The sequence below is a fragment of the Bubalus kerabau genome, chromosome 1 (assembly GCF_029407905.1).
Source record: "Bubalus kerabau isolate K-KA32 ecotype Philippines breed swamp buffalo chromosome 1, PCC_UOA_SB_1v2, whole genome shotgun sequence".
In the NCBI taxonomy this organism is placed as follows: Eukaryota; Metazoa; Chordata; class Mammalia; order Artiodactyla; family Bovidae; genus Bubalus; species Bubalus kerabau.
The window spans coordinates 264,616,541-264,642,090 of NC_073624.1; the positions used below are offsets into that span (position 1 = coordinate 264,616,541).

A 25,550-nucleotide genomic window follows, 5' to 3' on the forward strand; every position below is an offset into this window, starting at 1 on the left:
CTATCTCATGATCATAATCCCAATGGCCAAATACAGGCTGTGTTATCACCCTTTTCTGGTTTGAAGAAAGTAGCAAATTCCGATTGGTGGATACTCTTCAAACTTTCCTGTAGTGATACTGCTGCTGCTTCTGCTAGCAACATCAAAGGTTCTCACTAGCTTGCAAAACGAACTTTGGATTATTACTGAAGGCAGTTTTTGAACCTCTCAGAAAGAAAGGTTTGGTCTCAGAAAAACTTGCCTACAAACAGCTTGATCCTAAGAGCAAGAGTAGGGGATGAATTCCCTGGTGGTCCAGTGGTTAAGACCCTGTGTTTCCAATGCAAGGGGTGGGGATGGGGTGGGGGGCACCAGGTTCAATCCCTGGCCAGGGAACTGGATCCCATGTGTCACAACCAAAAGCCTGCATGGCCCAACTGAGGGAAAAAAGATCCTACATGCCACAATGCTGGGAAAGATTGAAGGCGGGAGGAGAAGGGGACGATAGAGGATGAGATGGTTGGATGGCATCACCGACTCAATGGACATGAGTTTGAGTGAACTCATGAACCGGGAGTTGGTGATGGACAGGGAGGCCTGGCGTGCTGTGATTCATGGGGTTGCAAAGAGTCGGACACGACTGAGCGACTGAATTGAACTGACATGCCACAATGAAGATGGAAGGTCCAATGTGCCGCAAATAAGACCCAGCACAGCCAAATAAATTAATTAATTTTTTAAAAAAAAGCAGGGGGTTCACAAAGGTGGGAAGGGACATTTGAAAGTATTTATAGACAAAGATATTGAGGTGCAAGATCACAGAGAAATAGGTGTTTGTGGTGATTGGGAACAAAACTCCTTGCCAGGGCTACCACTAGGTGTCACTAGTAGGAAAGGGAAAGCTGAAAGAACAAACGGAGGAAGGCACAGACATCAAAATTAGTTCCAAGGAGAGAAGTAGAAACTACCCTCAAATGTTCTAAGGTAGAACTTTGTGGAAGTGTTGCCCACACTGACTGGAACTGTTCTATTGCAACAAAAGGAAGGCAGGGGGAAGGAAGGGGAGAGGGAGGGAGAGAAAGAGAGAGGAAGGAAAGGAGGGAGTGAGGAAAGGAAAAGTAGGAAAGGACAGTAGGAATCATGAATTTTATTCTGAATGTAATGACTCTGGGGATTCCCTCGTGGCTCAGGTGGTAAAGAATCTGCCTGCAATGCAGGAGACCCAGGTTTGATCCCCGGGTCAGGAAGATCCCCTGGAGAAGTGAATGGCTACCCACTCCAGTATTCTTGTCTGGAGAATTCCATGGACAGAGATGCCTGGCGGGGTACAGTTCATGGAGTCACAAAGAGACACAACTCAGAGACTAGCACATTTTCATAATGACTTTCAAATGGGCTTCATGGGTTCCTGCTGTTAGCTCATGCCCTGTGCCAGGTAGGCTGGGCACATAGCTTTGTGCGTGTCTCACAAATTGAGAGAGGTAGTTTATTCTGCCACCCACTACAGTTTTCTAAGCATTTCATATCTTCACATGACCAACCATATTAATACTTTAGGTAAAGGTATAAGAAACTTTTTCTTGTCTTTCACTTTTCTTGTGTACCCATGAGTACATATCTGCTGTGATCCCAACCTGACCACATATCTGCTGAGGTCTTCAATTAATTCAAAATCAGATTTAAGATCAGTGGATCTAAGATGTGTCTTATTTTAAGTGTGCCCCTGTGTGCATGAATGCATGCTAAGTTGCTTCAGTCATGTGCAACTCTTATCAACTCCATGGATGGTAGTCCTCCAGGCTCCTCTGAGGTCCATGGAATTCTCCAGGCAAGAATACTGGAGTGGGTTGCCATTCCCTTCACCAGAGGATCTTCCAAACTCAGGAATCAAACCTGTGGTTCTTATGTCTCCTGCATGGGCAGGCGGGTTCTTTACCACTAAAGCCACCTGGGAAGCCCCTTAATGCCCAAAGAGTAACAAAGCAAAAAAGAATTTTTCATTAAAAGTTCTTATATAGTTCTTCAATGATACAAGCTGAGTACTGCTAACACACTCCATGTGCTGGTAAAGTAATTTGAGACAGTTAACAGATAATTTAAATGATAATAAACCCAAATATATTTTATTATCACTTTGGCAAAGCAATTCATCAAAATTAGATGGTTAGGAAGTTCCCTAGTGGTCCAGTGGCTAAGACTTTGCATTCCCAAAGCAGGGGGACCTCGTTTGATCCCTGGTCAGGGAGCTAGCTCCCCAGTGCTTCAGGGTGTGGCCCCCTAAAAAAATAGCTAGGTACACAAATTCATTATTCTGAGCTTTTCAATCTTTTACACATTTTAGCTTATAGAAGGGGGAAAAGGCATTTATATGGCATACTGGGGTCAGTGAACAAGGTCCCGGGGTTTCGGCTGCCCCTGACCCATTGGGCCTTTCTAGGATCTGTGATCAGTATGTCAGCATGTGAAATGCAGACTGTGGCTTCCAACCTTAAAGTTGCACTGGAATCACTGAGGAACTTGGAAAAATATATGTTGATTCCCTCTCCTCCCATGACCCCTCGAGATTTATTTCATTGGTCTAGAATCATGACTCCCAGGTGACTAAAGTGTGACCAAAGAACCACTGCATTAGAAGTTAGCCAAGGAAACTTTACAAACCTATCAGACTCACACATGTACCCCAATATTCACAGCAGTATTAATGTGAGAGTTGGACTATAAAGAAAACTGAGCACCGAAGAATTGATGCTTTTGAGCTGTGGTGTTGGAGAAGACTCTTGAGAGTCCCTTGGACTGCAAGGAGATCCAACCAGTCCATCCTAAAGGAAATCAGTCCTGAATGTTCATTGGAAGGACTGATGTTGAAGCTGAAACTCCAATACTTTGGCCACCTGATGGGAAGAGCTGACTCATTTGAAAAGACACTGATGCTAGGAAAGACTGAAAGCAGGAGAAGAAGGGGACAACAGAAGATGAAATGGTTGGATGGCATCACCAACTCAATGGACATGAGTTTGAGCAAGCTCCATGAGTTGGTTATGGACAGGGAGACCTGGTGTGCTGTAGTCCATGGGGGTTGCAGAGTCAGACACAACTGAGCAACTGAACTGAGGACATGGAAGCAACCTAGATGTCCATCAACAGATGAATGGATAAAGAAGATGTGGTACACATATACAACGGAATATTAGCAATAAAAAAGAACAAATTTGAGTCAGTTCTAGTGAGGGAGATGAACCTAGAGCCTGTCATACTGAGTAAGGTAATTCAGAAAGAGAAAAACAAATATATTAACACACACATTGGAGAAGAAAACGGCAACCCACTCCAGTGTTCTTGCCTGGAGAATCCCAGGGACGGCGGAGCCTGGTGGGCTGCTGTCTATGGGGTTGCACAGAGTCAGACACGACTGAAGTGACTTAGCAGCAGCAACGCACACATATGGAATTTAGAAAAATAATACTGATGAACCTATTCACAGGGAAGGAATTGAGACACAGGTATATAGAAGGGACCTATGGACACAGTGGAAGGAAAGACTGGGACAAAAGGAGAAAGTTACACCCACATGTAAAAGAGATAACTGGTGAAAAATTGCTATATAATACAGCGAGCCCAGCTTGACGCTCTGTGAAGACCCAGAGGGGTTGGAAGCGGGGATGGATGGGATACTCAAGAAGGTCAGGATATACGTATAACATGGCTGATTTTTATAAAACTATTTTCGTCCAGTTAAAAAAATAAAAACCTATCAGACTCATCTAGCTTCCAACTTTGAAGACATTCATGTGTGTGGGTTTTTTTGTTTTGTTTTTTCCTCACAGAAATACCCACACACATGCATGTGTTCAAAGTTCAAAAGATGAGAATGAAACCCATCTCCCCGCCCAAGTTTAAAAACCCAATTTTTTAAGCTTATGTGCATATATCTACATTATTTGTATCTAAAAAATAACTTTTATTTACCCCAAAGAAAGCATACTACACAGTATTCCATACTTTGTAACAAATTCATTCATTACATCATGAATTGTGCTGGTTAGTATGTGGTTAGAAAGTAATTCACATGTCTACATTGTATTTAACCACTTCCCAGCTGATGCTCATTTGAGCTATTGTCACTTTTCTGGCAATAAACACCATTATACATTATGTGATGGCACCCCACTCCAGTACTCTTGCCTGGAAAATCCCATGGATGGAGGAGCCCTGTAGGCTGCAGTCCATGGGGTCGCTCAGAGTCGGACACGACTGAGCGACTTCACTTTCACTTTTCACCTTCATGCATTGGAGAAGGAAATGGCAACCCACTCCAGTAGTCTTGCCTGGAGAATCCCAGGGACAGGGGAGCCTGGTGGGCTGCTGTCTATGGGGTCGCACAGAGTCGGACACGACTGAAGCGACTTAGCAGCAGCAGCAGCAGCATACATTATATGCCAGAGAAGGCAATGCACCCCACTCCAGTACTCTTGCCTAGAAAATCCCATGGACGGAGGAGCCTGGTAGGCTGCAGTCCATGGGGTCGTGAAGAGTCGGACACGACTTCACTTTCACTTTTCACTTTCATGCATTGGAGAAGGAAATGGCAACCCACTCCAGTGTTCTTGCCTGGAGAATCCCAGGGACGGGGGAGCCTGGTGGGCTGCCGTCTACGGGGTCGCACAGAGTCGGACACCACTGAAGCGACTTAGCAGCAGCAGCAGCATACATTATATGCATCGTGACGAATTCTACTAAATATTTTTATGAGGTAAATTTCTAGAAGACAGACTCCGGGTGAGTTCAATAAACACCACTATACATTGATTATATGCATCATGACAAACTCTAAATATTTTTATGAGGTAAATTTCTAGAAGACACCTGAGTGAGTTCAATAAACACCATTATACATAGATCATACGCATCGTGACGAACTCTAGTAAATATTTTTATGAGGTAAATTTCTAGAAGGAAGATCCCTGGGTGAGTTCAAAATCTAGATAAATGTGGTGAGCTCAACAAACGTTTTAAAATGAAGTGGGGGAGCCCACGTCTGTAAAACACACGATTGAAACGGCCAGTTCGGAGTTCCGGGCGGAGCGCGGCGAGCCGGCGGCCGCGGTCAGCAGCCCTAGACGCCTCAGAGGCCGCCCCGGGGGCGGGCGCGCTCGGGTCACGTGGGCGGTGGCGCCCCGCCCCGCCCCGTCACGCGGAGCGCCACGCGGCCGCCGGCTTCCCGGCCGGCTCAGTATCCTCACGCGGGGGCGCTGCGGCCGGGTCTCGCGGAGGTGGGGCAGGGACTCGGGGAAGGTAAGCTCTGTTCCCGGCACGGGGTTGGGCGGCCGCGCGGGGCGGGGCTCTCGAGACTCGCCGCTTCCGGCTGGGCGGCGGGCCCGGGGCTCGGGCTTCCGGCGGCGGCGGAGCCGGGGGGTGGGTTTGTGGTTGCAGTTCTGCGTTTCCTCCTGGCTCTTCTGAGCGCTGAGGCCCCGCCGCCCTAGACCCTGCTCTCTTTAACCATGAACCCCCAGCGCAGGCTTCCGCCCGGGCACTGCGGACCCATCGAGCTTGTTCGCCGTCAAGGCTTGTCCTCACTCCGGACCTGCAGCTTCCGTTCAGTTCAGTTCAGTTGCTCAGTCGTGTCCCACTCTTAGCTACCCCATGGACTGCAGCACGCCAGGCTTCCCTGTCCATCACCAACTCCCGGAGTTTACTCAAACTCATGTCCACTGAGTGAGTGATGCCATCCAACCATCTCAGCCTCTGTCATCCCCTTCTCCCGCCTTCAATCTTTTCCAGCATCAGGGTCTTTTAAAATGAGTCAGTTCTTTGCATCAGGTGGTCAAAGTATTGGAGTTTCAGCTTCAGCATCACTTCTTCCAATGAATATTCAGGCCTACTCTCCTTTAGGATGGACTGGTTGGATCTCCTTGCAGTCTAAGGGACTCTCAAGAGTCTTCAATACCACAGTTAAAAAGCATCAATTCTGTGCTCAGCTTTATAGTCCAGCTCTCACATCCATAATGATTATGGGAAAAACCATAGCCTTGACTAGACGGACCTTTGTTGGCAAAGTAATGTCTCTGCTTTTTAACAGCTGCCTCCCTGGGCCATTTTTAAACAAGCTTTCCTGGCATTGGGCTTCCCCCATAGCTCAGTTGGTAAAGAATCCGCCTGCAATACAGGAGACCCTGGTTCGTATTCCTGGGTCAGGAAGGTCCACTGGAGAAGGGATAGGCTACCCACTCCAGTATTCCTGGGCTTCCCCGGTGGCTCAGCAGGTAAAGAATCCGTCCACAATGCGGGAGACCTGGGTTCGATCCCTGGGTTGGGAAGATCTCCTGGAGAAGGGAAAGGCTACCCACTCCAGTATTCTTCTGGCCTGAAGAATTCCCAAGAATCGGACAGGACTGAGCGACTTTTACTTTTCTTAGCATTTGTGCTCTGAAATGTATGAAACATGCCCCAGGGTTGCCGCAGCCCCAGCCGTCTTGGGTATCCGACTCCTCAAGTCTGCAGGCAGAACGATCGCGCAAGTCTTGATAGCCATGCTCCAGTTGTCTCTTCGGTTCTTGAGCTTGGTGTTGACAACTGCAGGTTGTCTTGACTCAAACGTTTAACACAGCTTGAGGTCCTTGCCCACAGGCTGTCAGAGCTGGCAGCACCCTTAAGAGATGACCGCCACAGTGATTGCAGAGTTTCCCACCCCCAGGACCCACCCTGGACACTTGACTATCCTGAGACGTTTGTCCCTCACCACTGCCCTTAGTGCAGGACTGCATTATAGCCGTGCTGCGAAATTAGCGGACTTCTCACAAGTCACGCAGAGCCGGGGGTTCAAACCCAGGTGAGTGCAGCTGCTACTCTATGGTCTCTAATGTCGCAGATGACACTTGCGGATTCCAGGACTGGCTGCAGCGCAACTTTTAAATTATTAGGGAAGATGGTGGCTGTAGCCATTAAAATTTAAAAGACACTTGCTCCTTGGAAGAAAAGCTATGACCAACCTAGACAGCATATTAAAAAGCAGAGACATTACTTTGCCAGCAAAGATCCATCTAGTCAAGGCTATTGGTTTTTCCAGTGGTCATGTATGGATGTGAGAGTTGGACTATAAAGAAAGCTGAGCACCAAAGAATTGATGCTTTTGAACTGTGGTGTTGGAGAAGACTCTTGAAGAGTCCCTTGAACTGCAAGGAGATCTAACTAGTCCATCCTAAAGGAAATCAGTCCTGGGAATATTCATTGGAAGGACTGATGTTGAAGCTGAAACTCCAGTATTTTGGCCACCTGATGTGAAGAGCTGACTCATTTGAAAAGACCCTGATGCTGGGAAAGATTGAAGGCAGGAGAAGGGGAGGACAGAGGATGAGATGGTTGAATGGCATCACCAAAGCAATGGACATGAGTTTGAGTAGGCTCTGGGAGTTGGTGGTGGACAGGGAAGCCTGGAGTGCTGCAGTCCATGGGGTCGCAGGGACGGACAGGACTGAACGACTGAACTGAACTGATTTCGTTTTAAACATTTGTTGACATGAGTCTTGCATGTTGGCTTTCCTAAATTAAAAAAAAAAAAAACCAGGACCATCATCTAAGGATAAGTATATGTGGAGTATACACACAAACATCTTTGCTAAAAGATTTTGTACCTTCAAGATAGTTTATATGCATGCCACCTATTTTTATAAATCTGTGGATGCTACTTAGATAAAATGGTAAGGTTTATATATCAGTGTTCACAAAGTTTAGACATAAGACCTTGGTTTGAATCTTCACTGTGATTTTGTGAGTTTGGGCAAGCTTTTGTTAAAGTCCTTTACCCTTAGTTTCCTCATCTGGAAAATAGGCATTTTTTCTGAGGATTAATGAATTCATATATGCAGAGTCCAAGCAGTTGGCACTCACTAAAGGGCAGCTAGTTTTATCTATTATTCCGCGAAAGAAATCTAAAGCTATGGTATTTCTCGTCTCTGAACCTAAAGTAAAGGTGTCACCTTGGCGTTTTGCATTCTGATAAGTGTAGGTCAAGTCCCCAGACTCAGTAAAAGCAACTTTGTGCTTTTGTGCTCAAGAATAAGAAGAAATTCCTTTAATTTCATGTTTCTTTTGTCCCTATTGTCTTATAGAAACTTAAGTTATGCTGAAACAGATTCCCTATGCCAGAAAGGTATCTAATAGAGACAGAGGATTCATTTAGCTAATTAGTAATTTTATGTGGTGTTAGCACCTTTAGAAGCCTAATTTTAGGTATAGTCCAAAAAATATCTCTTGAAGAGAACCGTGGAACAAAATGCTCAACATTTCTTTAAGCAGTTTCCTTTTAGCTCCCATACTGAGTAATGCAGTTTAATTTTTCATTTTCTTACTTTAAGAGTCTACTATCTGAAAGCTGACTCAACACAGAGAAAATGTGTAGGAGTATATGAATACTGCATCAAAGTAACAGTAATTAAAGTGAATAAAAGTGACTTGTATTGCTGTCTGAATGGACCATGATATTCACATTATTTAATTAAGAATAATAGGGGTGTTAATTATAGTCACCAGATACCATAAATAGTACCACCTATGATGCTTAGAGGGAACAATTATTTGAAGGGTGAGATAATACTTTTCGAAGCAAAATGCGAAACTGATCATGTTTCTCTGAAACCTTTATCATTTAGCCCCAGCTTTCTCTGCTCATTTCTTATCAGCCCATGCAAAGTTCCCTACAATTTTCCTTGGTTGGGGGGAAAACCCTGCAAAGTCTCTAAGAAACTGAAACGAGAAAGGATAGTGTTTGGTTCTCATTTATTTGGGAGTTCAATAGAATTTAATTAACTTCTGGTGCTAATCCATATCTCATGTATTTTGGTACTTGCTTCAGTCTTATATTTCTTTTCTATCTGTTGCCTGGAAAAAGAAAAGAGAACTATAGATTTATTTCTTCCTCTGTGGCAAGTCTTGAAATAAGCTGTACAAAAATTTCAAATAGTCTATTCATGATCTGTTTACATATACATTCTCTGAGGACAGAAAGTACCATTTTATCCCTTTTCTTGGATTTTGGATCATTTGTTACATAAAGTAGGATACCACTTAAATTTGGGGGGAAAAAAGTAATTTTAAGTATAATAGTAAATATAATACATTGATAAACACTTAAAATGTGTTTATTCTTCCCTTGCTTTTCTTTGTAAATTTTCCCTATACACATTTATCCATGAATAATACATTGTTTTGTTTTGCCTCTTTTGGCACTTTATAAAAATAGAAGCATACTCTGAATTCTTAAAATTTTTTTTGTTTAAAGTTACAGTTTTGACTAATCCAACTTGACACAGCCATACATTTTTCACTGCTACACAATATTCCATTGAACGAGTATAAAAATCATCCATTCTACTGTTGATAGATTTGACTTGTTTCCTATCTTTTGCTGTTATAACCATTCTTGTGCATTTTTCCTGGTACACCTGTGCACACTTCTATGGAATATATCTGAAGTGGGATTATTGGGTCATGAATGTGTTCAGCTTTGCTAGGTAATGCTAGATTGTTGTACCTCTAATTGATGTCATCACTAACAGTTGCTCCATATCCTTGCCAATCCTTGTTATTTTTTGCCAGTCTGGTGGATGGAAAACAGTATCCTATTTTGACTTTGCTTTATATTTCTTTTACATTTTCCTACCAATTAGGTTGAGCATCTTTACATGTGATTTCTGGCTATTCAGATTTCTTCATCTGTGAAATGTTGAAATGTTTGTGTCTTTTGTCCATTTTTATAATGGTTGCCTTTTCTTACTTGTTTATAAGAATACTTTATGTTTTCTGAATCAATCCTTTGTTAGTTATATGTGTTGCATATTCCATATTTTTCTTTTTCTTCAGCCTATTCCCCCCTCCTCTTTTCAATTCATCTGTCTGTCCCCATTTTTCTTATCATTATTGCCCTTCTGTTCTTTCACAAAATGTGATAATGACTGCACATGCAGCAGTGTGGAGGTAAATGTTGCCATCTGAGTAGTTTGTATACTTTGGGCACCTGCCAAAATCAAGTAAAACAAGATAATTGGTTAGAAATGTTGCAATCCAGCCTGTGGTCAAGCATGGCTAATCCAGAAAGTATAAATATTGGATGTTCTTCAGAAATTGTTAGACCTCATTCCCTATTGACACTCCCACTCCAAGTGATTCTGTTGAATTCTGTAGTTTGAAAACTTCCAAATTTATCAGGAAATGGCAACCCACTCCAGTATTCTTGCCTGGAGAATCCCAGGGACAGAGGAGCCTGGTGGGCTGCCGTCTATGGGGTCGCACAGAGTCGGACACGACTGAAGCGACTGAGCAGAGTGGAGCGGTGAGTCTCAACGCTAGTCTCATATATCTGACTTTTGACTTGGTATCTCTTGAGTACCTCAGACTCACTTTGTACAAAATGTAACTAGTTCCTGATTTTTCCTTTCTTTCAAAATATCATTCCTTTCTCAGTCTGCCCAATCACAATCACAAACCACATAGTTGCACAAACCTAAAACCTAGGAGTTAAATGGCAGCCCATTCCAGTGTTTTTGTCCTGAGAATCCCACGGACAGAGGAGCCTGTGGTCTATGGGGTCGCAAAGAGTCGGAACAACTGAAGCAACTTAGCACATCCTTCTTTATTTCTTTTCTGTAGCTCTTTCGTTCCAGCTCATCAGCCCAAATTGAGTTTGTGCCTCACTCAATTTTCTTACTGGGGAGAGGCAGGAACTTTGAATTCAACGTATAAAGGAAAGCACTACACTAATCAAGTTTAGGAAATTACAGAGATGTCATATTTGTTCCCTGAAGTTTGCATTGTTAACCATTGCTCTAATTATTAGGACATAAAGGAAACAAATATAGAAATTCTTGGCAAAACAGGATATACAGTTTAACTTAGAAACTATCATAGAAAAAATAAAAATACCAACATAAGGGAGGCCCTCAGGAAAATCCTCTACATGGGGCCTGAAACCCCTGACAATGATATATCTTGATGTTTCTTTCTCATATGAAATTAATAGACCATGGCTATGTTCTTGAAGTATACAGAAGGTCTCTTTGAAAGGGTTGCTTTCAAAGAAATAGGCTGAATATCTGTGCTAAGAAAAAAAAATATTTAGAATACCTTACAGATTCTCTAAAATTTATATACTTCTATAAATTGAAGAGAAAGTCACTGTTTTGAATGCCCAAGTAAGACAGAAGAAAGTAATGACATTTTCTATGTGAATTAGGAAAAATTAAAGGCATCAATTCACACTTCTCCGTCCTACTAGAATGTAGTTATCTGGTTGATCTGTACGAGCTGGCTGTCTACACCAGGCAAAACAGTTCAGTTCAGTCGCTCAGTCATGTCCGACTCTTTGCTACCCCAAGAATTGCAGCACGCCAGGCCTCCCTGTCCATCACCAAGTCCCAGAGTTCACTCAAACTCATGTCCTTCGAGTTGGTGATGCCATCCAGCCATCTCATCCTCTGTCATCCCCTTCCCCTCCTGCCCCCAAATCCCTCCCAGCATCAGAGTCTTTTCCAATGAGTCAACTCTTCACATGAGGTGGCCAAAGTATTGGAGTTTCAGCTTTAGCATCAGTCCTTCCAAAGAACACCCAGGACTGATCTCCTTTAGAATGGACTGGTTGGATCTCCTTGCAGTCCAAGGGACTCTTAAAAGTCTTCTCCAACACCACAGTTCAAAAGCATCACTTCTTTGGCGCTCAGCTTTCTTCACAGTCCAACTCTCACATCCATACATGACCACTGAAAAAACCATAGCCTTGACTAAATGGACCTTTGTTGGCAAAGTAACATCTCTGCTTTTGAATATGTTATCTAGGTTGGTCATAACTTTCCTTCCAAGGAGTAAGTGTCTTTTAATTTCATGGCTGCAATCACCATCTGCAGTGATTTTGAAGCCCCCCAAAATAAAGTTTGACACTGTTTCCACTGTTTCCCCATCTATTTGCCATGAAGTGATGGTACCAGATGCCATGATCTTAGTTTTCTTAATGTTGAGCTTTAAGCCAACTTTTTCACTCTCCACTTCACTTTCATCAAGAGGCTTTTGAGTTCCTCTTCACTTTCTGCCATAAGGGTGGTGTCATCTGCATATCTGAGATTATTGATATTTCTCCTGGCAATCTTGATTCCAACTTGTGCTTCTTCCAGACCAGCGTTTCTCATGATGTACTCTGCATATAAGGTAAACAAGCCACCTTTTAACCAAGAGGTTCAAGACTATTCAGACTGTCAAAGAATCCTGTTGTTCATTCATTAAGTCGTGTCCGACTCTGTGACCAGGGACGCCAGGCTTCTCTGTCCACCACTATCTCCTGGAGTTTGTGCAAATTCATGTCCATTGCGTCAGTGATAACATCCAACCATTTCATCCTCTGTCGCCCCCTTCTCCTTTTGCCCTCAATTTCCCCCAGTATCAGGGTCTGTACCAGTGAGTCAGCTCTTCACATCAGGTGGCCAAAGTATTGGAGTTTCAGCTTCAGCATCAGTCCTTCCAATGGACCTTTGTTAGCAAAGTGATGTCTCTGCTTTAAAACACTGTCTAGGCTTGACATAGCTTTTCTTCCAAGGAGCAAGTGTCTCTTCATTTCATGGTTGCAGTCACCATCCACATTGATTTTGGAGCCCAAAAATATGAAATCTGACTCTGTTTCCACATTTTCCCCATCTATTTGCCATGAAGTGATGCGACCAGATACCACGATCTTAGTTTTTTGAATGTTGTTTTAAGCCAGCTTTTTGACTCTCCTCTTTCACCTTCATCAAGAAGCTCTTTAGTTCCTCTTCACTTTCTGCCATTAAAGTGGTATCATCTGCATATCTGAGGTTATTGTTATTTCTCCCTGTAATCTTGATTCCAGCTTGTGCTTCATCTAGCCCGGCATTTCACTTGATGTACTCTGCATAGAAGTTAAATAAGCAGGGTGACAATATAGAGCCTTGACATACTCCTTTCCCAATTTGTAACCAGTCCATTGTTCCATGTCTGATTCTAACTGTTGCTTCTTGTCTGGCATACAAGTTCCTTAGGCGGCAGATCAGGTGGTCTGGTATTCCCATCTCTTTAAGAATATTCCACAGTTTCTTGTGATCCACACAGTCAAAGGCTTTAGCATAGTCAGTGAAACAGAAGTAGATGTTTTTTTGGAATTCCCTAGCTTTTGATCTCTGGTTCCTCTGCCTTTTCTAAATCCAGCTTATACATCTGGAAGTTCTCAGTTCATATACTGCAAAAGCCTAGCTTGAAGGATTCTGACCAAAATCTTCCTGGCGTGGAAATGAGTGTCATTGTATGGTAATTTGAACATTCTTTGGCACTGCTTTTCTTTGGGATTAGAATGAAAACTGACCTTTTTCAGTTTTGTGGCCACTGCTGAGTTTTCCAAATTTGCTGGCATAATGAATTCAGCACTTTAACAGCATTTTGGTTTAAGATTTGAAGTAGCTTAGCTATAATTTTGTCACTTCCACTAGCTTTGTTCATAGTAATGCTTCCTAAGTCCCACTTGACTTCACTCTTCAGGATGTCTGGCTCTATGGGAGTGACCACATCATCGTGGTTATCTGGGTCATTAAGAGTTTTCTTGTACAGTTCTTTTGTATTCTTGCCACCTCTTCTTAATCTCTTCTGCTTCTGTTAGGCCCTTGCCGAAGAATCCTAACTTCAACAAAATCTAAAAACAACACTGATAATATGCAGGTGTTGTTTAGCATTGAATTTGAGAGGGACTAAAAGGATAGTGAGACTTTAGTATCTGTCAGGAGTTCTGAAATATCTACCTTAGGCAATGAAGTGAATCAAATACAAGTCCAGCCTAAAAGTGGTCAGTCCTCCCTAATTTTGGCAAGCTTTAAGAGTTCTAACTTACAATCATGACTGACTATAATCCCGTATTTTTAAAAGTACTTCCATCAGTCTCAGGGAAACCAAACTTCTCTTATGATTATCTCTGTGAGTTAAGTGTAATGAAACTAGTGAAGACCACTTGCAATTTTTTTCTTTCTTTTTTTTTTGTTTATGGTTTTTTTTGTTGTTCCACTAGCATGGATCCTGATGGCTCTGAACAAGATACTGAAACGAAGGAGCAATTTGCTTCTGTCTATGTGGGTAGAGAAGAAGACATTAAAAGATCTGAAAGAATAACAGCTGTTGTCCATGAGAGAGAAGTGGTAATTTTCTACCACAAAGGAGAATTTCATGCTATGGATATTCGCTGTTACCGTAAGATTTTTTCATGTGTAAACCTTGTATTTATTTACTGTCCAGAAAGCTATTAAAATTTCAGTTTTTAGTGACCAGATGTATGTTCAATTTCTTTGCAGACTCAGGAGGACCTTTACATTTGGGAGAAATAGAGGTATGTAAAAGTAAACCTGTTTTCAACAAATTCAGATGTTTCCTATTTATATTCCTATTATATTTACTGTCTCTATTCACAAACAGTTTATATTTGGGTTTGAACTATATTTTCATGCTTTGAGTATAATTACCAATATTCTAGGAATTCACAACACTAACAATGTAAAGAAAACCATTTTACAGGTAAAGATGAGAAATATACATGTCTTCTGACCTAGCAAATATACGTTGAAAGATCTACTCTGCATATTATTGTACAAAAGTATATATATACGCTTACATATGTGCATATACTTCTTAAGTATATGCACATATATAAGTATATATACACTTAAACATTTGTTAAGTACATACTTAAGTTCATTGTGGTATTATTCATTGTAATGAAAAATTGAAGGAAATTTAAATGTTTTAACAAGAGGAAACAGTTTAAATTAGGACTCGCCATGCTGTGGAATAGTGTGCTGTGCTGTGCTGTGCTTAGTTGCTCAGTCATGTCCAGCTGTTTGTGAGCCCATGGACTGTAGCCCACCAGGCTCCTCGGTCCATGGGGATTCTCCAGGCAAGAATTACTGGAGTGGGTTTTTATGCCCTCCTCCAGGGGATCTTCCTGACCCAAGGATTGAACCAGGGTCTCCCACACTGTAGGCAGATTCTTTACCATCTGAGCCACCAGGGAGGCTTGTGGAATAGTATACAGCCAGTAAGTTAATGAGGCATGAATGTCAACAGTATATTTTTGAGTGGAGAAAAGTAAGTCAAAGAATAATAGGTCTAAAGAGGTCCCATTTAAAAAATTAATATTTACTTTTTATAATTCTACATAGTTTGAAGTTTTCCAATGTGTATATATTACTTTTATGATATAATAAAAATATCAATATATATATTTTAAGAAAGAAAGAACACTTTGAAGGCTTAACTCAGGGAAGATGGGGGCACTGTTTTACTTCCTTGTATTCCCAAACTAGCTGCCTGATTTCTTCTTTTCTACCTCATGAAACTGATCTCTCTCTCCCTTCCCTGTCTCTATGTCTCTGACTGGCACAAAGTACATGCTTAAATTTAGCGTTCCACTCTCTATACAACTCATATCTACCTACTTCCACACCTGTCCTCATGTTAAAAGATGTGTGCTTAAATTATGAATATGAACTTATGAGTTATGAAAATGTTTGCTGACAGTTCTGGCAGGGGAGGTGGTATGAAACAGCATTTCTGCACTTCTCGTGTGGAGATAAAAATGTCAGCATCTGCATGATAGAGTGGAAGAATTTCCCTCAGTTTCAGACCATTGTGAGAGCTATAAAACCTTGCTGCTCAAAGTGTGGTTCACAGACCAACAACATTGGTGACACCTGGGAGTGTCTTGGAAATGCAAATATCGCAGCCTGTTCTAGGACTACTGAACTTAAACAAGGGCTTGATTTAAACAAGATCTTGGTGATTCCCATGTCCTTTAAAATTTTAGAAGCACTGCTTTAGGACAGCTAAAAGTTTGAAATGAACGACTTTGGATCATAAATTGCTCTTTAGTTAACATGTGCACTTATGCCTTTAGTAACCTCTCTTGAAATTATATCTGAGGCTTACCATTCTTCCACCAGCTAGCGAAGACTCATTTAGAAGCCCTTGAAGCCCTTGCCCCATTTCCATCACAGAAGTGACATTAATATCTAACAGATAACAGCATACTGGGGTCACATGGGGTAGTTGCCTGGGATGGTTATCTTCTGATAGAGCTCTAACACACTGGGTTTCTTATCAACTGCAGAAGAACTTGATGACTGCTAAGATTAGGTTCTGCCTTATGCTGAATAGTTGGTAAATGGGAGGTAAAAAGGAAAGCCTGTTTTGCAGCCTGGTTCTTCTGCAGTAAATTCTGTTCTGAGTCTGAGATTTATTGTCAACATTGGAAATGTCATATTATAAAATCAATTATTTCTTTCCCCAGGAATTTGATGGACGAGCATGTATAGTTTGTCCCTGGCATAAGTACAAAATTACTTTGGAAACGGGAGAAGGACTGTATCAGTCTATAGACCCTAAAGACCCATCAGCAAAACCCATGTGGTGCTCCAAAGGAATAAAGCAAAGGATTCACACAGTGACAGTGGACAATGGGAATATTTATGTGACTCTTTCTAATGAGCCTTTTAAGTGTGACTCTGACTATTATGCTACTGGAATCTTCAAAGTAATTCCAAGTTCCTTCTGATAAAACTTCATGGCAACGAAAAATGTTGTGTATGTTTCGAAAGTAGTTTTAGAATAACCTTGCTGAGTACCAAAGATGACTTTTTCCAACACAAGCACATTTTTCATCTTTAACAGTCATATTTATGAAAGGTTCCAAAGCACATGTACTTAGTGTGATGTAAGGATCATCATTGGGATCTATAGAATACTTTTCAGCCAATCCTCTGGATTGATTGGAATCTCAAGGTTATAGGTTTGAAATGTGCATTTGAAGAAGGATAAAAATAATTTGGAGTAACCAGAGTGAAGAAAAGGTTAAAAAAATTAGATCTACAAAGAAAAATTTAGGGGAAAAATCCCTACTTGATATAGTAGACTTTATCATGGAAAAATTTTAATGTATACAAAGTGAAGAGAATAATAAACTCCCAGCACCCACCTTCAGCAGTTATCAGCATTCCTCTAGTCTTGTTTCACTTTTGCATGCATTCACCACCCCACCTATTGATGGTTATTACAATTTTTTAAGGTAAAATTTACACACATTGAAATACTTAAGTTTTAACTATTCAGTTTTTTCAAATATATAGCAGACCTTTTACACTTGAAAAATACTTCCCAAAATGGGATCAGTGTACATGCTGAATTTAGAAATAGGAAACAACTTGCCTGACAGTGAAACCAAGTAAACTTCAGCTCAGTTTCTCTCAGGTCATGGTAGACAGTTTCAAAGTAATGAGGAGACAGTTGCTGCTAGCCATAAGAGATGTGAAATGTGTTCAGCGAGCCAAATGAAATTTCTAAATAACATTTTTAAAAAAATTTTTATTGTATAGAATTTTGCACATGTATGTACAACCAAATATCACAGAGAGCAGAGATATAGGGTGTTGTTCCTCAGTCTTTTCTTCTGAGTTCGTAGGCCTGTGTTAAGTTAGTTCACCCTGCTTTTTCTATGCCAGCTATTTATGGCCATCACTCCTCTGGTTGCCTCGTGCCCACGCTGTATTATAAACCCCTGGGTACTGATCATCTAAAACTCAGCAGCACATGGTGGAATATGAGAATAAGTGGGACCAGAAAGAACTATGAGGAACAGATTATGAATTCAGAATGAGAAAAGCTTTTTGTCAATATTGGAACTTAGTCTCAAAACATGGTAATCTTAGTGACACAGGGCTGAATTAAGGCTTAGTATTCTAAGGGGTCCACTTGGATCCTTTCTCTTGGCTATTGTAAAAATAATAAGTGAATAAAATAGGTATCATTAAGGCTGTGCTTATAGAGCCTTTTGCTATATATTATATTTTTTCTGATATATTGCTACATGCTACCCATATTCCAACACTTGCTTTCAAGAGACTATTAATGAGCCAGGCCTGGGTTTTTTATAAATACTATTTACAGCAGCAGTTACCCATCAGGTACAAAAAATGTACCATCTCTAGAATGGGTACATCCCAGTCTATTATATCAGGCACTGATCCTCCAATGACTTAACAAATGTCCAGAACTGAAAATGCATGGAAGAAACCAAAGTACCTCCAGCAGGCAAAAACCATGACCCTGGTTTGTGGGACCAATCACAGAAGCAGTTTTTCCTGAGGATCCAGTGGCAACAATGAGTAACATGGACTTGGTTTCTGGTTTTTAATTTGTTCCTCTAGATGGGGAAATAAAAATGTCATGTCACATCCCATTCTCAAATACAGACATCTTCTCACCGATTTGTAAACAATATAAGTTTACATCTATGAATTTCAAGTCCTTCATAACTTTATAGATGAGTTTTAAAACAAATGATAATAGGGAAACTCAAACTATGCAGCCTGTAGATAGAAAATATATATCCTTTTATTATCTCTGAAAAAGATATGTAGCATTTTAATAGGGAGGGTTTTTTTCCTTCCCAGATAAATAATTGGAAAGATACTCTAAACAAGTCTGTACTACAAACATAAATGTATTATGAACATGTCCATATTATAAACCATTGCATAGAGTCTAATTCACCAAAGGGTACATTTTCTTGTTCATTAAAACATATCACATAGTCAACATTGATTCATTTTATTTTCTCTACCATATAAATACTTGAGAATGACATTTTAGCAATAGTCCCTCCCCCACCCCCATTTTTTTTCAAAGCAGAGCAGTCAGAACATAAAAACTAGTTTCCGAGTTATGTCATTAGATAATGCTTAAGCTCTGTTCAGTGATATTTAAGTTCAGATTTGTTCATTCATTCATTTCAGCTGATTGATCAAACACAGAATGTAAAACCTGAATCTTATTACTCAACTTATTAGCAGGAAGTTTGGGGCAATCGGAAATACTGTCTGGCTTCTCGGGTAATGACCTGTAAGGTTTTGCTTTGATTTCACCTTCGGGAAACAGAGGCTCAGAAAGCACAGGCTCCGAAAAGGCATTTCTAAAATTTTCACTCTCCTCTCTGTTTTGCCTTATGGATTCTTCTTCTTGGAAAATCTTCATTATCTTCTCCAGCACAGCATTAACACAGACGGTCTAATAATTTTTAAAAAGTTAATGTTTCTTTTTTTATTATTGGAGTATGATTGTGTTATACTACTAAACTTAACAGATAAAAATCCAATAATGCAATAAAACATTTAACATAAAATCATTGATCTGTATATTCTACAAAGAGGTGCTTTTTTTCAGCTTCCTCTGGCACATGATAAACGTGAGGAGGCTGATTCCTAATTATAAATATACCATAATTTAGAAGGAAAATTAAAACACAGTATGCTTTAATAAAAATATGCTTCACATTTCTAATTCATGTTTTACATCTTTATTCTCTAATTAAATGAAACGTTCCTTTATTCTCCTGACTTAATTAAACATTTTCTGAGAGATGGAATTTATCCTCAAACATGTTAATATCTCAAAGTAGGTTTTCTGTTTTTACTTTTTTCCCATATAGACTTTGGTTATACCAATTACGTTCCATTGGAAGGGCATAAACATTTTGGTAAGAATTTAGTAAATTAATGATTTAGAATCAATGATTTCTAAACAAACTTGTGATCCACTTTTCCTCAAAAATGCCATTCAGTACTTTAAGGGTGTCAAAACAAAACATAGATTAAAAAAAAACTTCAAAAACTGAGAATCACTAAGAGCTGTATCTGTTAAACCTATAACTTTACTGATGGAGATGACGATGCCAAGCATTTAAGGCAAGCAACAAGAATAATAAAATCTATAAAATACAAGAACACCTAAACTAGCTTCTTTTACCAAAGCGATGATGCCTCCAAGGTGACATAATAGGCAACCAATGCTCAGATGTTCCTAAAGAGAGGGACAGAAAGGAGGGCGGGCCTTGGCGTGAACAGCCCTTTCCTCCTGACCTCCTGCCTCCTCTTTACTTGCCTGTCTCCCACCTCAGAATGGGGACACCAGATGCTTCCCTTCACTTCCCGGCATTACTGTTACCGTCTGGCAATGTGACCCTTCTGGCCAACGTAATAAAATTTGTCTGCTGGGGAGGAAGATCGGAAGGATTTGGGGGAAAGTTTCCTCCTTTTTATATAGAAGAAAGACTGTCTTTGCCTCTACTCTCTCCTCCTTGCTTTGGAGGCTGATACGGATGTAAGGTATGAGCGTAAGGCAGCAAACCTAAGAACCAAAACCAACCAACAGGATAGTCGGGGAGAGAGATGGAGAGGCCCTGGGTTCATGATGACACTGTAGATCCACTGTACAAACCCAGGAACTGCTGGATTCCGGACTTCTAATTAAGTGAGGTATTTAAATAGCTGTATTGATTAAGGTACTATCAATACTATCAATTGATAGTATTAAGGTACTGTCAATGTTACTTATATCTGAGTACACCCAAATCTAGAGTTATAAAATCTTGAGGTCCATCACTTCCAGCTACAGACAGCTTTAACCATTTATCACAACTAGGATGGTTTTCTATGTATGCCATGCTATGAAAAGAAGGTTGGGGAGCCCTGTCCTCTTTGATACATTTCTTCTTCCCTCACAACATTTTATCTGTGCCCACCATAACCAATTCTGTCCAAGTCTCAGAAAATGAAAGATCTTGATTAAGGTCAGTATTTCTCCATCTTTGCTTAAAACCTATACCCTACCTATCAACTTGTCTATTAGTTATTGCTTGCCTCCTCAACCTCTCATTCTTGACTAGCTCCTCCCCTGTAGCCTGTAACATACTAAAGTATATTCTATTCTGAAATTTTAAACTTTAAAATCCCTGTGGCCCTGTTTCCCTCTTGACTACGACACACTCTTTTCTTGATCAAACCAGGACATACATTCATGGTTTCCATTTTATCATCTTTTCACTCTTTCTGCTAAAGTAGTTCTCAAGATGATTAATTCCAACTTTACTACTAGATCTAAAGGACACTTTTCAGATCTTCATTTTACTTAACTTTTTCTGCTTGTATGTGACTCTTAACTACTCACAACTTCCTGAGTCTAATTCCTTGACAGCGTTTCTCCTGATTCTCTTCCTGCTTTTCTTATTATTGGTCCTCTGTCTCCTTCATGGATTTCTTCTTAGCTTATCTTAAACAGAAAGTGTTCTTCATATTTCTGTCAACTTTCTACACTTTTCACTTGGCATGGTTCCACTCTCAGGGCATTAACTTCCAACATAGATGTTATTTGCTTTCAAAACCATAATTCTAGCCCTGACCTCTCCTAGGACTTGGATGAATATATCACAAATTATCAGAGGTCACCAAAAAAATTGTTTCTATTCTTAGTTTATAGCATAAGTCATGTAGGATGATTTCAGAAGTCTTTGAAAAATTCAAGTAATTTTGGTTTTAATCTAGTTTTGTTTTAGTTTCACCATAGCCATTTCATCCAACTCATTTTCTGCAGTATATTTGCATCAATCTTGTATGAGAGTCACATTTAAGATACTGAATATTTCTCAAAATTTTAAAACATTTGCAAAATATTTGATAAATTCAGAGTTTTTAAAAATTGTAAATATGTTTAAAATGAGTTATTTTACACTTTTTTTTTCTAAGTTGTTTTAGCTATTCTTTGGCATTTTCTTGTAAATTTTAGAATAAACTAGTCAATGTACACATACACACCTGCTCAAATTTTAATTGGGATTGCACTGAATCTGTGGATTATTAGGAAAATTTAACCTTTATTCTTGTCTGTTTCAATATGATCAAAAAAATAAATAGGTAAAAGACCTCTAACAAAAAAGCCATAAATTTATTAACAGAAGGAAGATCTAAATAAATAGAGAAATATACCATGTTCATAGATTGGAAGGAGAACCTATTTTACCAGTTATGAAGACTTAATGTAAAGCGCCAGTAAATAATACAGCATTGAATTGGTGTAAGAATAGACAGATCAGCTGACTAGAACAAAGAGAATATAAACAGACCTACATATATAAGGACATTTAATTTATCTTTAAAAAGAGGTGTTCTGGGGCAATAGGAAAGGGGTTTACTTTTGTCCCTGATAAATTGAGTTGGATCAATTTATCAAGTGGGCATCCCTGGTGGCTCAGCTGGTAAAGAATCCACCTGCAATGAAGGAGACCTGGGTTCAATCCCTGGGTTGGGAAGATACCCTGGGGGAGGGCATGGCAACCCACTCCAGTAATTCTTGCCTGGAGAATCCCCATGGACCAAGGAGCCTAATGGGCTGCAGTCCATGAGGTTGCAAAGAGTCAGACACAACTGAGCAACTAAGCACAGCACAGCACAATGAGATACCCATGGAGGAAAAACTTGACCCTTGCCTCATACCAACTCCAGATGTATTATAAATCTAAAAGTGAAAGGCAAAATAACAAAGCTCCTAGGATATATCAGAGGGAGTAGTTTCATGACTAGGATGTAAGTCAAGATTCCCTAATTAAGACATAAAAAGCACTTAATATAAAGAGGATTAATAAATGAGACTTCATTAAAATTAAGAACTTTTAAAAGACATTCCTAAAAATGAAAGGCTAGTCACAGAGTAAAATAAATCTGCCCAAATTCAACTAAAAAAGGGCTTGTTCCAATAATACAGTTAAAAGTACAAATTGATAATAAACCAATGGACAACTCCAAGTAGGAAAATGAGAAGAGACTAACAGAAATTAACAAAGAGGATATCCAGTTAATGTATAAAAAAGGTGTTCAGTCTTAATAATCAATAAAATGCAAATTAAAAATATGATAGTACTACATACCCACAAAAATGGCTATACCAGAAAAGATTGATTATACCAAATGTTAGTGATGATACAGAGCAACTGGGATTCATAATCTGCTAGAATGAACTGTTAAAACTGTTTTGGAAAACTTTGGCAATATATGCTAGAGACGAACATATGCAAAATCTACAGTCCAGACATTTCACCCAAACATATGTGCAAGAACATTCACAGCAACCTACTTACAATAGCCAAAGTTCTAAATAATCTAAATGTTCAACGATAGAATAGATAGTTGTATATTTAATCAGTGGGATACTGTACAGCACTGACAGGCAACCAGCTGCTGCTATAGGCAGCAAATGAATCTCACCATGATAATGTTGAGCAATACAAGACCCACAAAAGAACATGGTATATGACGTCATTTACATACGAGTCGAAACTGACCATGCCATTAGAAGTCAAAATAGAGCTTGCCTTTACAGAAGAGGCTAGTGATCATTAGAAGTCAAAATAGTGCTTGCCTTTACAGAAGAGGCTAGTGATCATAAAGAGGCAAGAAAGAGGCTTCTAGAATGACAGTATACTGTTTTGTTTCTTGATCCATAAGATACATCAATTTATAGATTTTCTGATAATTCATCAAGCTATGTACTTTTCTTTTTGTATGTTGTAATTTTTTTCAATTAAAGGTAAATACAAATGGCAATGAATTAGAAGAAAATAACTTTATAATTTATAAAAGTCTGTATATTTTTGTCATACTTTTTAATGAACACTTGTAATTCAAAAAACAAAAGCTGATCTTTAACCAACCACGGCACAATGGCAGAAACAAAACACCTGTAACCTAATGAAAGCAAAACCAAAATGTTTTGACCAAATAGTAATAAATTTTTTAAAAAGTAAAATAAGTTTTATTACTTAAGCAACTTAGTTTTTGGTGGATTGACCTGGCTCCTTAGAAATATAATTTTTAATGTAAAATTATTTTGTGTAATAAGAGAATAATATCTTGGTTTAAGAATAGACTATACAGTATTTCTTTACATAAAACAATTATATTTCCAGATTCTAATTATTTTCTTAACTTACCAAATAAATGAGTGCTGCATATGAAGCGCACATTATGCTAGTTAAAGCAGTCTTTGCTGGGAAAGAAATGATTTCAAACAAAGATCCCTTTCTGACCTAAAAAAACAAATGAGTTTTCTTATTAAAACAAAAGATTTTCAATGTTACAATGTTAAATCTTATAATGTTATTGTAAAATGAAGAATTCAAATATTGATAGTCATCTACTTTAGATCTGAGTTTTCCCACACCTTGAAAATATAATGTCTTCCTCCTTTACAAAAAGATACTTTCTTTTGCTAATTAAAACCTATGATAAATCTATTAAAAAAAAATCTCCCATTTCCAAAATCTGAATTTTAGTTTTTTACGTTTACCAAGTGTGCTCACTAGGGGGCGCTGCTGTGCTTATTAGAAACACAGTCTGTTGAAATTCATGTAGTCATCCTTTACTAAATTATTCACCTCTTCAATTAAGCAAACAGCAATGAAAATACCGGGCATTTCCTGGAGATTAATGACCTGCCTGGAAATGTTAATCATGAGACTGCTGAAGGCCAGTATTAATCTTAGATGATCATTAAGCTTCAGCAAATACTCTGCGCTCATATCCAGCATGCTTTTTGAAAATGTAGAGGTTTACGCTAATAAAGAATTTGTCTCTCAGATTTTTCTAGCTTCTAGAATGTGTCCCTCACCACAATATATTCAGTTTAAGGGAAACTGTAACTCTTAGAGGCCACCTCTGTGGCTTTGAGCTATAAGGATATGAAATGACGACGGTAGGAAGAACATTCCCTTCCCCTTTAGCAATGAAGGGGCAGTTAGGCATACTTCTCTGAAGAGCCAAGTCACTCAGAGGCTTCAAAAACTCCAAGAAGGTATAGGCTGTAAATATAAAATCATGTAAATGCACGATGAAGTGAAGTGGCTCTGTCATGTTCAACTCTTTGCAACCCCATGAACTGTATGTAGCCTGCCAGGCTCCTCCGCCCATGGCATTTTCCAGGCAAGATACTGTAAAATTGCACACAAATGAGAATGGTATATATATATATATATATATATATATATATATATATAAAATCATTAAAAGGTTCAGCTCAGTTCAGTTGCTCAGTCGTGTCCGACACTTTGAGACCCCATGGACTGCAGCACGCCAGGCCTCCCTGTCCATCACCAACTCTCGGAGTTTACTCCAACCCATGGCCATCGAGTCGGTAATGCCACCTAACCATCTCATCCTCTGTGGTCCCCTTCTCCTCCTGCCTTCAATCTTTCCAGAATCAGGGTCTTTTCCAATGAATTGGTTCTTTGCATCAGGTGGCCAAAGTATTGGAGTTTCAGCTTCAACATCAGTCCTTCCAGTGAACATTTAACACTGAAAAACTGAAACAATGGTAGCAGAATGGCTAGGTGAATTACACTGTATCCACCCCATAGTAACATTGCAGCCTTTTAAATGGTGCTTCTGACGTGGTAGCATTTTATGGAGCAGACATTTGCATGGTGCTGTATACCAGGTCCTGCTCTAAATGCTTGTTGTACTATTTTTGCTTACTGCTGTCCCTACCGAAGAACAAAGGTGTCCAGCACAATCGCCCTTCTCTGCTCAAGCGATGTATGGAATGCTGAAGCCAAGAATACCATCTAGCCTAGTAGCTGAGAGATGGTGGGGTGAGGAGGGAGGGGGAAGGGGGTTTTCCTTCTTACCCCCACCCTTCAGGCTGTACCAGCTCCTACACACAGG

At 39.8% G+C, this 25,550-nt stretch overlaps 2 protein-coding genes across 2 annotated transcripts in view; one reads left to right on the forward strand and one right to left on the reverse strand.

The window, feature by feature from the left end:
• The first annotated feature begins 5,116 nt into the window (after positions 1 to 5,116).
• On the forward strand, positions 5,117 to 18,453 carry RFESD (Rieske Fe-S domain containing). Its single transcript, XM_055565126.1, has 4 exons — positions 5,117 to 5,271; positions 14,027 to 14,205; positions 14,307 to 14,341; positions 16,298 to 18,453. The coding sequence occupies exons 2-4, from the start codon at positions 14,028 to 14,030 to the stop codon at positions 16,559 to 16,561; spliced, it is 477 nt and encodes a 158-aa protein (XP_055421101.1). The 5' UTR covers positions 5,117 to 5,271; position 14,027; the 3' UTR covers positions 16,562 to 18,453.
• A 1-nt stretch (position 18,454) lies between these two features.
• The window catches only part of SPATA9 (spermatogenesis associated 9), a 29,151-nt gene continuing 22,055 nt past the window's right edge, over positions 18,455 to 25,550 (reverse strand). Inside the window, exons 4-5 of the mRNA XM_055565118.1 lie at positions 23,822 to 23,917; positions 18,455 to 19,068 (exon numbers count right to left, since the gene is read on the reverse strand). Coding sequence (XP_055421093.1) covers positions 18,781 to 19,068; positions 23,822 to 23,917 — 384 coding nt within the window. The 3' untranslated portion in view covers positions 18,455 to 18,780. The remainder of the gene's footprint in view (positions 19,069 to 23,821; positions 23,918 to 25,550) is intronic.

Excerpts from the sequence above, each read along its gene's own strand:
- RFESD (XM_055565126.1), top strand. The coding sequence starts at position 14,028 with ATGGATCCTGATGGCTCTGAACAAGATACTGAAACGAAGGAGCAATTT. Across the intron at positions 14,206-14,306 it reads TATGGATATTCGCTGTTACC|ACTCAGGAGGACCTTTACAT; the intron begins GTAAGATTTTTT and ends ATTTCTTTGCAG. Across the intron at positions 14,342-16,297 it reads TACATTTGGGAGAAATAGAG|GAATTTGATGGACGAGCATG; the intron begins GTATGTAAAAGT and ends TTCTTTCCCCAG.